General features: G+C 41.5%; 1 protein-coding gene across 3 annotated transcripts in view; it reads right to left on the reverse strand.

The window, feature by feature from the left end:
- Window positions 1-5,392: 5,392 nt before the first annotated feature.
- The window catches only part of syt7a (synaptotagmin VIIa), a 116,255-nt gene continuing 106,342 nt past the window's right edge, over window positions 5,393-15,305 (reverse strand). For all 3 annotated transcript variants that reach the window (XM_087798218.1, XM_087798217.1, XM_087798216.1), the window contains one exon: window positions 5,393-14,778. In XM_087798218.1, the coding sequence (XP_087654344.1) occupies window positions 14,674-14,778 (105 nt within the window). In that variant the 3' untranslated portion in view covers window positions 5,393-14,673. The remainder of the gene's footprint in view (window positions 14,779-15,305) is intronic.

A 15,305-nucleotide genomic window follows, 5' to 3' on the forward strand; every position in this document is an offset into this window, starting at 1 on the left:
GTAGTGACAATGTCAACATCAACGTCAGGTTCTAACAGCCAGTGGAGCGGCTTGTATCAATGTGACGGACCAATCGGACGAGAGACAGCAGCGGCAGGAAGCAGCAGCTGGTTATTGTTTGAGTAACTGCAGCCATCTGTTCGCCAAACAGTGTCCCAGGTGATATTAGATATAACGTCACCTGGGACTTTGTTCTTCAGCGCTAGAGGGACGTTTTCAAACAGCACTTGGCCCGGGGTCCAAATCTGGCCCTCCATGTCATTTTTAAAGTGATAGTTCACCCAAAATTAAAATTTCAAATGTTTTCTGTTCATGTTTACTAAGTGATTACTTTCAGATGAATGTGTAATAGTAATAATAGTACATCGTACTTGTACTCAAATTGAATGACACAACATTTACCAAGAGTACTTCCTGTCTGTGTAGCATGTTAGCCTTTTAACTTTTGCTACAAACAAGATTAAAATATAGGATTTTTAATTTTCTTCTGAACAATTTCCCTTGTCAAGGCTTCAATACAAGAGGGACGTTACAAACGAGCAGTATAAAGGTATTTGGATGGTTTTTTTTGTCTTTTTTTTGGACAAAGAAAAGTGAGCATCAGTCGCTACATTAGCATGGACATACATTTTTGCTTATAATTCGAAAAAGTATATATTTTAATAAGACCCAACTCTTAGTCAACATGACGGTGAGTAGAAAATGAGTTGAATTATATTTTTGGGTGAACTATCACTTTAAGCTAAGCTAGAGAAGCTAATAGAAAAGGTTGAACCCTTAAGACTGTCAGACAGGTAAACTGGCGGGAACCCGCTATTAGATCCAAACAGAAGGAGGACCAGGAAAAGTGGTGGGCAGGGTACACTGATGAGCTCTGGGCCACAGGTTTTTTTTTTTTTTTTTTTTGTTTTAAACCACCCTGATTTGCAACAGACGGCTGCAGGCGAGCCAAGCACATCAACTCCACGGGAGACACTTGCTTACATCACCTGTGTCTATTTTTAGAGACCCTGCAACCAGCTTTTTCTTCTTCTCAAAACAAAGTCTCAACCATCAAATGCAGCAGCGGCGTTCCACATCAAGCCTCGTGGCCTCTGATTAAGACACTTCATCTGAGCTGACAACAGCCGTGATCACTGCGTACGAATCGCAGATGCAGAACAAAAACAGAGCCTCCGATCACTTCCTCCTCCTCCTCCTTATAACGGAATATCTCAGCCAGGTCTATTCCTGCTGCGTGGATCTCTGTGGGAGTATAATTAAAATGCCAATATGGACATTGTGTTAAAAAGAAAAGGAGCAGGAAATGAGATTGTCACATTCAATGATGCGGGCGTTTCCCTGTCGTTATTTTTTCCTGCAGATAATGAACAGTTCCCGGCTTCAGCATGTCAAGAAGGAGAGCGTGTGGAACGGCAGCAACAGCTTGGTAAAGATAGGCGCTGCTGACTGCCAGCGTTAGACAGATGGAGGGAAGAGAGAAAGAAGAGGAAGGAGAGAAAAAAGATTTGAAACTGTGCAATGCTTGAATGAGCAACATTTACTTTCCCACACATTAGCATGTGTATACTAGTTATTAGTTGCATATTGATTTATATCATGAAGATGTACGTGTTTGTAAAGTACACTTACTATATTGTTTACACTAAACTATAAAAAAAAAACAACAGTACATTGAAAATCTTCTTATGTGTCAATGCAGGTGTGTCTAAAATAGATGTTGGACTCTATTGTGTCATCAGTATGTGTCTGTTGGTACAAAACTCTCTTTTCATTGAAATATTGACATTAGAAAATGATCTTAAGCCCCGCCCACCGAAAACTTCAAGATAAAATCTTGTTTACCATTATTACTATTAATCCTTTCTATTACTCACTGATGTGTTTTTGGTCAAGATTGTACTTTTCTGAAGTAACATTAGATACTTCAAACTGCTAATTTCGGCCAAGTTTACTAAACACAACAAACTGTAAAATGTTGAGTATGAGTTAAAACACAAACTATCATTTATTTTTTCAACTGTTTTAATATGAAGGTCTGTCTGTAAATTTAACGCCCACATTAAATCGCGGTCCAATCATTAGTATCCAAGACTTTTCCGTTGGGTGGAGTTCTGTAAGGATATGACAACTTTGCTGTAATCGATCATCTAGATTGAAAACACATTTCAAATAATCACTTGATTAACTGATAATCTTTTATATTTAATTAATATTAAATAATCATTGCCTTGCATTAAAATCTTTTCACTGCAACAACACAAATTCTTCAGTACATGTCAGGTTGACACTGAGAAAGACAAAACAAACTCTCAATGGTTCCAGCTAGTCAAGGACAAAAGACAGACATCTGCGTAATTCAACTGATAAACGGCTCTTTCTAGACGATCAAACTCTGGTAACTTTTCCACGACCAACACATGGCATCTTAGAAATCAAGTGTTTAGAGTATCTTACCAATAATACATGCACAAACTTTGCGTATGGCACTCGAAGATGTCTGCGATAGAGCTCTGCTTTCGCCAAGGCCCATGAATCATGTAAGTGTCTCTGACTTTTGATTATTTCACTAAACAAGCATTTTCTCTTATCCTCATTCCTGTGTCTATGGCCTTCTTACAACCACCACGACTCGATCTGGGGAGGGGCCAGTTTATCGGAACAAAACCCTAACAGTTCTCAAATCTTAAGGGTTTTTCGGGTTGTGTTGAGTGTTGTTTAAGCTCTTACACTCAGTTAAATAGTATAGTATAGTATAGTATAGACACTTAACAAGGGATACTGAAAAATAAATCTTCCCAAAGACATGTCCGGGTAAAAGAGGAAGTATGGTCAGCCTTTATAAACACCCATTCAATACTAGTATAACGTTGAACGAAAACAGTTTCCTACAATACATGACGATTAAATAACTTTGAAAAGGCTGTTTTTCATAAAGAAATAGACTATAAATGTCAACGATTCATTCAGTCAAACATGACCTGTGCTTGCTTAAAACATTACTACAATAATTACAATACTGTATAATAATAACGTGAAGATTTGTATAGAGTTAAAAATTCTTTAAAGCAATTTAAAGATAATAAACATAAAGGGGTGTAATACAGTTGTACCAGCATGACCAGGCTACACTTGCAATACAAACACAGTTTGCTACTAAATCTATTGCCACTGTGATGAAAACGGTTAAGCCAACAGTGACCCTTTGCACCAGGAACCACAGCAATAACAAGAGACAACAACATCTTTATTGAAGGTGAATTGAGGCCGTTTCATGGGCTAAAGAAATCATGGTCAAATAAAACATTAAATTGATTTTCTTTTTTCTTCAAAAGGAACTTTAACAGTTTAAAATGAATGTGGTTGCATGTCCTTTTTTTTCATTACTCATTTTTAGTGTATCATGGTTCTTCCCCAGTTTGACGGATGTGATAGTTGGTAAAATAGGATTTATTCAACCAGTTGCTGTGCTAGCAAAGTATGACCCAAATTCCCAGGACACTCCAAAAGCTAATTTAGAAAAAGAGGAAAAACTGTCATCAAAAATCTACCCCGCAATGTTTCATGTCGCGGTGTGATTTATTTACCTTCCTGCCGACTAACTTGTAGCAAGCAGAGAAAAAGATTTTATATTTATACATTTTTAATTGCCCTCAAAGGCTAAAACAGCCTCTGCAAATTGCCGTCCGCGTCCGTAAACAGTGGTTTGGGTCCATGTTCAATCACGCTGTTGTCATTAGCGTTTAATCATTCACACGGATGTTTAATTACACTCGGGCGTGCGGATCTATCCTAAATGAAGGGTTAAAGTAAAGGCGTGACAGGCCCTGGTTTGGGGGGAACTCAATTATTTAACATTTTTTTCAGGCAGATGTGTTCCCGACACTGCAACAGCAACCAGTCTGGTTTTAAGTGCAGACTGGTCCTTAAAGATTCAGGACGTATTTGACAATTCTTTTAAAAGCATACAGCATCGATTTTATTGACTGCTCCCCTGAAGTAATCACTGTGTAATTATTAGTCCGTAAACGAGGAAAGTAACATGAATGAAGAGGTCGCAGTAGTTACTCAATAAACAGAAAATACTGGACCTTAACGTGTGATATACTTCACCAAAAGAAACAGTTTAATTTAAGATAAATCTCCTAAAACTGTACATATATTCTGCCCGCTGTGTTGTCTCTGGGTCACCTGGTGGCGCGAAAACCAAAGTGTTTGTGGCATCCCTTGTGTTTTCTCTAAGGGAGGTTGTTCACTTTGACCCAGAGACCACACAAAGGATACCTCAAACACAATTTTTTTTCGGGCCACTGGGTCACCTTGACCCAGAGATAACACAAGGGTAATTTAGAGTTTTCCATCAACACCTCTTTAAGAGAGAAAAAAGTGATCTCAATTGGCGCTCATGCAAAAGTGCTGTCAGGAAAGTGATGCCAGCGGCGACAGCGGATTTATACCTGCTAGCTTTCCCTTGGAGGGTTTCCAGACGCTTCCTGCTGGGATGGCTCCGCAGGACCGAATCTGGATCAAGAGCATGTCAAATCTCTGGAACTTCAGAAGGATACCCGGGGATTTGCGGCTAGAACAGTGCAACGGCGTACTGTCCAAATGTCAGCAGCGGTAGAAATGATCTAATGCTGGAGGACTCTAGGAAGTAGTACTTACTCTGACACTTCTGGGTGGATCACAAAAATGTATTAACATGATTTTCCATAGTAGATTTGACCCATGGATTTTCCCCTAGATTGGTAAGTACTGTAGCACCTTATCAAGGGTGGTAGTAGAGGGACTGCTTCACTGATGCCTCTTTTCCACGGGCTCGCCTACGAACTTCTCTACTCGACTCAACACGGTTTTTGTTGTGTTTCCACTGGCATGGTACGCAGCAGCAGAAACAATCTGTAGTACCTGCTCCGGAAGAGCCAGTTTTAAAAAGGTAAAGTGGTCCGACAGTAGGGAACTGCTTGGTCAAAAGAGTGACATCACTGAAAAGTCAGCAGAGCTACTTCCAAATCTTGGTTAGAAAACAAAAACAACGCGACGAGTGTGAAATCTTTGTCCGAAAAAAGTGGTTCCTTTTGTCTGTGGTACAAAAAAAAAGTACAAAATTGGCTCAAAGTTATGTGATGCTATGTTATGAGGGCCCTTCCAACCCCTAGGACCAGGGCTGGTGGAAACACAACAGAGTAGGGTCAAGCTGAGTTGAGTCCAGTAGGGACGGTATAGTGGAAAAGCACCTTATAGTTCAATATAGTTCCGGTGTCACAACTTACAGGACCAATCGGAAAGTTTCAGCACCACCTCTCTGTGTTTTTAATGCTAAATGTATCAGGATTTCACGCTGCTGCAGTCAAACAAAAGGTTTGTAAGACAATAGATCAAGACGCGTGGGTAATAAAAATGACTCTTTATTATGGAACAAAATTAGAGCTCAGCTCCAAGGCTCCGCCCACCCAACACACTCTGTAACACTTATGGGTGGAGGAAAACAAGTAAATCAACAGTAAGATCACAGTCCGCTTGGCTAAAAAAAACAGGAGAGGCTAAAAAAAACATGGAACGCAAAACCAAAGTGCTACTGGGCAAGATCATCCGACGCTCTAAGTCTTCCCCCCCCCTTTTCCAAGACGTGACCCACAATAGTCCACACTGTGGCCTTCTGTGGGCTCCCGACGCCTCCAATGTTCTGGTTGGCGTGGTTGGAAGGGCAGAGTGGACTGTGTGGTGGGTCAGCCGGAGGATCTCAGAGAGTTGGATCACAGAACGTCTATATTATTATCATGGCTCCGTTTAGACTGGTCTGTCGTTCACTTCTCTGATGGTCCTCAGAAATGGGATCATCTCACAAGGACATGACATTCAGGCGGAATGTTTGAAGTTTGGGGGGGGGGGGGTAATGCTGTGGAGCAGGAGGGGTGGGAGCGTCTTCAGAATTGCCCAGTAAGAACCCACTACTATCCTAATACGGGGACATCAACAGAAGTACTACATAGATATGTACAGAGCAACAAAGCAACACATTGGAATACTGAGTAATAAATGTGGAGAAGAGAGAGAGGGGGAAGGTAATAAGAGTCCACTGTACATATCCCACTACTTGTTGTGTAGTTGGTTCACACTTTTAAGGCTATTCTCTCGCTCGTGCTACAAACAAGGCGACTATTAAAGCCCCTATAACATAGAGTCTCGCGTCTGTGCTTGACTTCTTTATATGGCTGCTTTGTGTTTCCGTCTGCTGCGCTGACAGCTGCCCGTCTTCTCAGTACCCTTTTGTGCTAAATCACTCTCTGGTCGACAGAGTTGAAGCCGCTAATGGGCGGAGGAATCGGCTGATAAGGATAGATTAAAATTAATCTCAGGTGGTTTATGCAGGGGTAAAAGTAAATGAGCAATCGAGTGAGGGAGGCAAGAATCTATAGCTGCAGAGAAATTAGACTCAAATGAAGAGCGATGGATGGAGATAAAGAGAGGGGGCATCTGCCAGCTTCAGCCAACACAATCTTCCAACACCTAAAGACACACTGCATCACATGACTAACTACACCAAAGGGGGGGGGGGGGAGCACAGAGAGCACTAGCACTACCATGGATGGACACACAGCTAACACACACACACACACTATTGCACAGGGTCCCGGTCTGCGTTCCACTGCTCTCTCCTGGCTGCCAGAACCTTCCTGTGTCTTTCCGAAAAACAAACAAGACGAAAAGAGCAACACACGTTGAACCCCACTGGCCATAAAGAAAAGAACCCAAACTATTTTTTAAAAAAAGAGCCGGTGCCACAGGCTTTTACAGAAGAATATTCTTTGTTAACTGGCCTTTGAACAGCTCTACGCTTTTTCTTTTAGTCTACCAAGTATATACTATTAACCTTACCAGGCAGCTAAAATCTATACAGTACTGTCAGTCTTCATATATCTAGATATTTATACACTATACAAAGTTGGCAAAGAAATACAGAAATAAATACATGAAATCAGATTGTACATATCACCACTTGTGTGTCAGTTTGAGCACTCTTTGCTGGAGTGGCGGGCCTTGGCAAGTTTGGAGCGGAGGAGAGGAAACCGGAGTCGTGCCCCTCAACATCCGACATACAAAGGAGCTGTCGGAAAGTCGCATCGTCACGTGTATTGCTTATGAGCTACCTGATTCAGAAAGATTATGGCAGCAGTCAGAGCTGATCGAACCAAATTGCAACGACTGTTTACTCAACAACTTTGTGATGACGTTGAATGAGAGAGTGTTGTATCACTGACTCACCCCAGTTGGTCTGCATCAGCTCCTGTGTTGCGATCAGACCCAGGCAAGGTAAGGTTGGCAGCGGGGGGGTTGGGGTTCGGGGGGGGGGTCGTTCTGCCATGTGCCATTTTCCTTTTTTTTTTTTTGGAAGCAGCTGAAGAAACGTTTTAAGACGATGGCACGTGGTAGAACTTCGTTTTGCCACTGGATATATTTCATGTTCCTTAGCCCCAGATTAAGTGGAGACTTGGGGGGGGGGGGGCTTCAAAAACTGGATGAAATACGTTGAGTGTCAAGTGGAGAGCCGTTCACCACAGAGGCACCGCTGAGAAAAGACTCGGTAATGTAAAGCGCAACATCTACTGCCGCTACTGATCATTGGATGGTTTTTAGATTTGCACTTAAGACTAGAAAATTCTATAGCAAATTCCCGACAAGAAAATACGTACGAGGTAAACAGAAGAATGCAGGAGTAATTCTATTAAAACGGGGGATAGTTTGTTCTGTAAGCCTACTTGGATTTCCATCATTTATGGTTGACGGTAACTATCAATTCGGATACCATTATCTGTAGTGACCAATATAAAGTTGTCGTTGACGAGATGACACGTTTTTATCATTTATTATTTTCGGCAAGGGACTGGTGAAAAGTAAAAGGTTTACTGGTGGACAACCTATGTTCTGACGTGTTAAATATCGTGGAATCTTGCGGGACTGTACGGTGATAACAGGACCACTGGAACTTTTGTTTTTTTTGTGGAAAATAAAGCCAAGAAAATGTTTATAGGCTATAGGTATTAAGGGGACATCGTCTGATTTGTCCAACGCAACAAACGCATTAGAACGCAAATTTTATACGATGTAAAGCTACAGACGTCGAATTATACTCTACATAGGCAGAGAAATAGACCCTGCAAATGGAATGAGGAAGAATTCATGCTAGTCCAGTGTCAATCCTGTCCAACAAGATGGATTTACTGTAAATCCCGCAAGCTCCTAAACAGACGGGCCAGACAGAAGCTGGCAGGACAGAGCGCCTCCGTGAAGAGGTGAACAGTTCTCTCACCCGTTGCTCTGTTTTCCATGAGAGCAGATGTTTTACAGAGTAAATAACAGGAACTCATCAGTCGTAGGCGAGGCAGTGTTGCTACAGTGGGCCTGGGATGTTTCGGGTCACGCTCCTTCCTTTTTGGTTTTCTCTCGCTCCGACCTCACAAAGTCACCTCCAACAGAAATACAGTGGACATCAAAAGCCCTTATTCAAGAAGGGCGGATATAATCAGCGTCATCAACATCAGCACTGTCAACATCATGGTTTTCTTCATCAGCTCAAGTGACAAATGAAAACTTGGCGTACAACAAATGTCAATTGTTCACCGACAATATTTACAGAAAGTTTTTCAAAAACAGAATCACATGTTGTAAAGAAAGAAAGTACCAGAACGATTAAGCACAGGCATACAGTACACACACGCTAACCAACAGTCCAAGGTAAACCAAAGAACAAAATATATATATTATTACTCGTCGTTTTTCGTCGTGTTGCCATTCAAAGAATGCTCACTTGAACCCTGATTGGGAGAAGTCCCGCTGGCTCGGACCAGTGGCTTTAAAACAATCGAAAGGGCGAGGTTGGGGGGGGAAGGCGACGTCGGCTCGTTCAAGGTCGGCTACGATTGTGACCGGTGGGCCGCCATTACTCAGGAGCATGACTCAGCAGAAACTTCAACAGCGACAGAACTTGACTTTACAGCGGGCCAGAGCAAAACCCCCGATTTAATTCCACACAAAAACAACAACGCTGGCGTCCGCCCAACAGAGTGAGTCACAAACTTAAGAAAGCCAAATCCATCACGGGGAAAAGCTGCCCGAGATTCAGACACTGAGACAAGAACGTAATTTGGCAAAGAGCGGCGTCTTGTTAGTGCGTTGGCAGGCAGGTGTGACCCCTTCGGCCAATAAAGCTTTCAGAGATTTTAAAAAGCTAACAGTGAGAAGCTGCTCGTGGCGATGATGAATATGTGGCGCCCCAGCTATGAATAAACATCTGAGAGGGTGGAGGGGGGGTGAGATGGAAACTCATTAAAAATTGAAATCAGCTGCAAAGATTCCGAGAGAGCAAGGCTAACTCTGATAACATGCTAACACGGTCCGATGCTAATGCAGAAATCGGCTTCGGCATGACCTCCGGAACCTGCAAAGCCTTTCTGAAAGTCGAAAGCTACTCAAAAGTTGAATATTAAGAGGCAAAGAGAAGAAGGCTCTGTTGAGGTCACTTAGCAACTGTCAGTCACAGCTTTGTCTCCCTTCAACCCTCTGAGACAATAGGAAATTAAACTATTGATTCAATAAAAGGTCAATTTTGTCCACGGATGTACAAGTTGTTCAACTTTCAATTGTGTCTGTAGATCTCAAAAATCTCAAAATGTATTGAAAATGATTAATGTTTAAGTAATTAACGTATCAATTAAAAAAGCTTATTTTAAACACAAGGCCATTGATAGAATATGTATTACTTTTTGAAATAAAATCCAAATTTATTAAAAATAAAAATGATGATTCATGCAAATCCAACAGCATGGCATGCCACCCCATAATGCTCATATGTTTTGTCTATTACGAAGACAATGTTTATTTAAGTAACATCACAAACAATGGATTACTCAGAATATTTGCAAGAGTTTAGGTTCAATTTGATTCGATTTTTCTTTGGTAATAAACTCAGATTCTTTTAGCTTAACATCTATATTATTATAATATTATTATAAATAATAAATACTGTTGAAATGACGTACCTTACCCTGTCTGTAAAGGGAAGGACATTGTTATCTGTATGCTTTACTTGCTAGCTTAGTCGGTAACAATGCTAGTAACTAGGCAGAAATTTTGCTACTAAGTATAACACCCGTAACGGTTTGTATTTTTGTGTACATTAAGGCTATGAATCTGTAAATCTCTAATTGAATAACAAACCTATAATTTGTATTTAAAAGTATCGAATCAAGGACATTTTAAATGTATTAAGAGAAACTCGTAAGTACAGTACGGTAATAGTGACGGGAAAAATATAATCTTTGTCTGGTCACACTTCATTACATAAAGGAATGTAGATTGGCCCAAATATAGTTTGTGACAAAAGGTTTGTATGAAAAAAAAGTCTTAAACCCATACAAGAGTTTGACTCCAATAAACGCGGTAATGATCCACACCTGCAGCAGCCAGTTGGCACCGGCAGGCAACAACTTGATGAAAGTATCACGGCAACAAAAGCAACTAAACTCCGAGGAGCAATCTAGAAAGTATCTCGGCCGGCAGCGACTTTAAACTCATGAGCCGTGGTTGGTCTGTGCTCGGGAGAGCCAAATATGTTGAGGGACAGGTGGTCGCATCATAAAGGCAGGAAACAACTTAGTGTTTAATAATGTTTTGGCTCACAGCTCTTTTCCCATTGAGCTTAATGTTTTTCTGCTGGTGGAGCATGACTCAGCAGTTTCACCAAATGTTGCTGAATAAGATTCGTGGCGATGAAAAAAATCCCATAAATGTCAAGAAGTGTGAAACTAGAAATTGTACCAGAAGTTTTTCAAACTAATTCATAATCAATCTGAAACATCTCTTTAAACATGATGTTCTTAGATGTAGTTATCCAAACCAAGAGTGTAAGTCATTAAGGAAACTTTGAAATGGTGGGTTTTAAGGTGCGAATTAGAAATTACCTGAAAAGTTATTTAAATGTTCGGATGTCTGATTCTAAGGCAAGTTCCAAAGGTGGCTGACAGCTGTAGACGGCATGGTACGAGCTGCGGTTTATTAATGGATTGCAGATAAAGGGAAAACCCACCAATAAAAGCCCCATAATGCACTGCAACAGTTGTGATGAGTGACCTGGTGTGACTGATATTTTTGGATAAACTATAGACTATAAAACCCCCAAAAATGTTGTGTTAAAGGGCGAAAGAGAAGTCATTTAAAATGAATCTCTTCCATCCCAGATATCCATTAGCATCGGTGTAGCGTTGCTTCTTAAATCAAGACATCAGGTCATAATTGGGTTTTTTCCTTTTTGTCAGCCGGCGCCATCTGATCTTATGCCTCAGCGAGTGTGTGTTCGCTATTAGCGGAGCGTTCCTTACATCGCGGAGACGTTAGCGAGCCGCCTGTCAACATGGCTTTCTTCATCCGTCCATGTTTATTCACCAACTCACATGATTAATTATTCACTTCTTTTTTTTTCTTCTTTTTCCTGCGGTTTTGCTTTAAGGACGCTGATGAACTGAGTAACACATCGCGCTGCTAAAAATAACCATATCCTCAGTTTAAGGGGTCAGCGATGACTAAGATGTGTGAATCCCTCCAGCGTGATAATTCATCATCCACAACATGTAACGCTGTTATTCTGCAGACTCATCACCTACACACCTGCATTGGCGAGTACACAACTCGCCCGCGACCGCTTCTCCCCCAGACTCCCGTGCAGCGTTATCGCTGCAAACGGGCGTCCCGCAGTCCAGGGAAGGAGCCCACTGCTTCTTCCTGACCATCTAATGGGAGTGTAATGTGCTGTGACACTGCAGGCAGTCGCTGTCATAACAGTGGGGCCGTTTTACAACTAGCCAATTGTTCTGAAGAGTACTGGACTGGACCATTGCATCACAGCAGCCAGCACTGAGGCCAAACACACAGTTTCCGAACACAACAAAACGTGCTGAGCTTCACGTCAGGCATCGTCTTTTTCTGCTGGAGCGTTGAGAGGTTTTCCACTGGACTGTGAGAAGTATCTTTCAAAACTTCTCCTCTGGGAACTTTAAGATTCGTCTTCAAAGACGACCACGTGAATGTTTGCAGCTGATTTACAGTTTTTAAACAAGCTACCTTTCCTAAGCAGATATCCGACTTGAATGTTTAAACCAAAATAAAAATCTTAAAAACATCATAGATCACGACACAGGAAATGTGAAAAGATTATAATGAGATTAAGTAAGTCTTCAGCGTCTCTGCTTTTACATTTTTGTTAAACTTGAATCTATTATCAACTTACGTTTAGTGACGATAACCAACAGGTGTTTCGATGAAAATCACTTTTTATGAGCATACTAAATAACTTTTTATTAAATTGAATCATTAGTATTCATAATTTATTTTAAATTCATGTTATTATCACATTTTTATAGAACCAAATTTAATGTAAACATTTATTATGCATTTTATTGTAATGTATTGATTTAATATATTCGATTTTAGACACCTAGCCTTTTATTATTATTATAATTTTCTTTAATGGAGCCGTTTTTGTGAATCGCAGTGTGGACGATGTTTTAAATCATTAAGTCACTTTACTAAAAAGGGATAAAGGTTGTTTATTTGCAAGTTACGGTATCCAAAAAAATAAGGTTTTATTCCATTGTTGGCCCTTAATTGTGAGTTGGAACCCCAAAATAGTCCTTGCCCATACCATTGGAAAATCAAAAATAATGGATTCATAACAAGCACTCATTGCTAATGTTACACACAAGTGGTGTAAATAAATAACACCCACAGTTTTGGGATAAGAGTTGGCTTCCTCTCAAATCCATCCATATAAATATTGCTTTTCATACTTTAGGGAAGTTTCAAAAGTTAATGGGTTAAGGGCGGCTTAACTGGTTGAGTTAACACATTTAAAAGGATTCCCTACGAGGTGTGAAATGTGATTTCATTCACACGGTAAACCAAGCAGCCAAAAGAAAAAAGAAGGGCTGACAAGGTTGCTCTTCACGGGACGAACAAATGTGACAGTTTAAGTTCCTGCTTCCGCCTCATGACTCGTATTTACATCAATATCACGCTGAGCTGGATAAGCAGCCTCACTCCAAAAAAAACATGAAGCAGACGAGAATTTTGGTCTCGCTTTTTGGCGGAAACGATGTCTTAGTTTCTTAAGACGAACCACCTGAACTGATCCCTGATGTGTTATCACGCGAGCCATCAGGAGGCGACATCTCCTACACCAGCTGCCACCGAGGATCACAAAAACACAAAGAGGCACGAAGAGAGGAGGATGAGAGCCCGTCGTCCTCCCCCTTTTGTCTGCTCAAAATTCCTCCCGACCCTGAAATAACTGAGCCGATTTCGTCTCTCCCCTCTCGCCCTTCCAGGTACTTCTCCCTTAAATTCCAACACATCTTCAATTAAAACTATACGCTTTATTATTGTTGTTACATTTGTCAAAAAAGTGCAGAGAGAACTTCCCGCGAGGCAGGGCAGTAAAAGAGGGAAGTGGGAACGATGGCAGTTAGAAGAGCAAGAGAAAGCACAACAAGAGAAAGAGAAAAGAGAAGATTCTCCAATGATTAAATCGCTCCCGCGGACTCACACATGCACGCACACACTACAGTTACGGTCCCAAAAAGAAAGGTCTGGTGATTGAACCTCCAGCCTCGCAACAACAAGAGCACCGGGCAGCACGAAGAACTGGTCAAGAACAGACAGGAAGTGCAAAAACAGCACTGGATTCGGATTCCGTTTTGGAAGTTGATTTTCCTCAGTCGGCGATGTTGTTAAAAATGACATCATTGTTATCATGGGCGGGGGTGCGGGGGGTCTTGGAGGGGGTGCGGTGGGCGTCTTCTTTTATTTTTATTTATTCATCTTCTTTTTTCTCTCTCCGTGTTCGGGCTTTTTCTCCGGATCCATTTCATGAGTTTATTGTGTTTCATCTTTCCCGCTTGAGAAAGTTCAGTTCATACATTTATATATTTTTAATCTCTATTTTTGATGGAGCTACAGCACAGCACCCACAGCACACAGACGACAGAGGGGTCAGGGAGGGGGTTGTGGGGGAGTTCAGAAGGAAAAACGGGTTTCTGGGGGTCACTAATGTTGTGCCAGAAGAGAAAGAGGGAACAATAAGGAGTAAAAAATAGGGGGAAATAAGATGCCAGTGTCAACAAGTTTGAGTTGAGCTGGTCTCATTGATTTCTTTACGACAAGTAAGAACGACCGATGAGAGACAGCAGGGTTGTCTAAATCAAGGGGTGGGGGATTAATCTTCTAATACAACTTGTGTACATACAGTACATACCGTAAAGCTGACCTGGAAAAGTCGTTTTTATAAGAGAATTCAGCCTTTTAAAGCTGGACCTCCACGGCGAGGACGGACAGACGGACATACGGACAGTCTGAAACAGGGGGACGGTTGTGATGAGACGCAAAAAATCTAAACGAGATGTCGCGAGAGGAGCAACAGAGGAGTCGGAGAGAAAGAAAGTAAAAAAAAAAAAAAATGTTTAAAGGTTTAAGAGAGCAGATGGCTAATTGTACCCGTGTTTCGCAGCCTGGCAGCAAGTCAGTCTTGTGCATAAGGACAAGGGACTAGGAGAAAGGGGGGGAGGAGGGAGTGATAGAAGACAGGAAAAAAAGTAGGGCCATGGAAGAAGCTGGGAGGTGCGATCAGGCCTTGAGAGAGTGCCACTGAGCGACGTTAGTGCGTGGCCGAGCGAGCATGTCCTTCCAGTGCTTCACCTCTCCGGGGCCACTCTTCCAAGACAGGTAGATCTGAGGAGAGGAGAGAAGAGAGGATAAGAACCGTCACCCTTCTGGTCTGGATTCAGATCGTTTGAGGTATTTTTTCATTTATGACAGAAGTTTAACTCCGAGAGTCGGTGAAGTGTCTAGCTCTTAGATGGAGGGAGACAGGTGAAGGTGTGGATTCAATCAACGATGGGAAAGAGCCCAAGTATGTTCATTAAATACACTTAACCACATATTATCTCACTGATTGTATGTTTTAATCACCGTTTATGTGAGAGGAATGAAGGAGTAGATGACTGAGGGAGTCAACGCCAGCCCGACCTTGAGGATAATGACATACTCAAGCTTTGTTTGGTTGAAACTTTTGGAGAAAGTTAAATAACGGCTTGTGAAACTGCAACCAAGATATAACAGCGAATTAACAGCTCTGGGCTTCAGAATGGATTCAGACCAACATGTGAACTCTGTTCTACTCTCTCCTTGCAAGTAAAAATATATAACTTTAACCCTTGCGTGGTCCCTGGGTCAAGGTGACCTGAACACGAACGTGT

This window comes from Callionymus lyra, chromosome 8, assembly GCF_982586985.1.
Source record: "Callionymus lyra chromosome 8, fCalLyr1.hap1.1, whole genome shotgun sequence".
Lineage (NCBI taxonomy): Eukaryota > Metazoa > Chordata > Actinopteri > Syngnathiformes > Callionymidae > Callionymus > Callionymus lyra.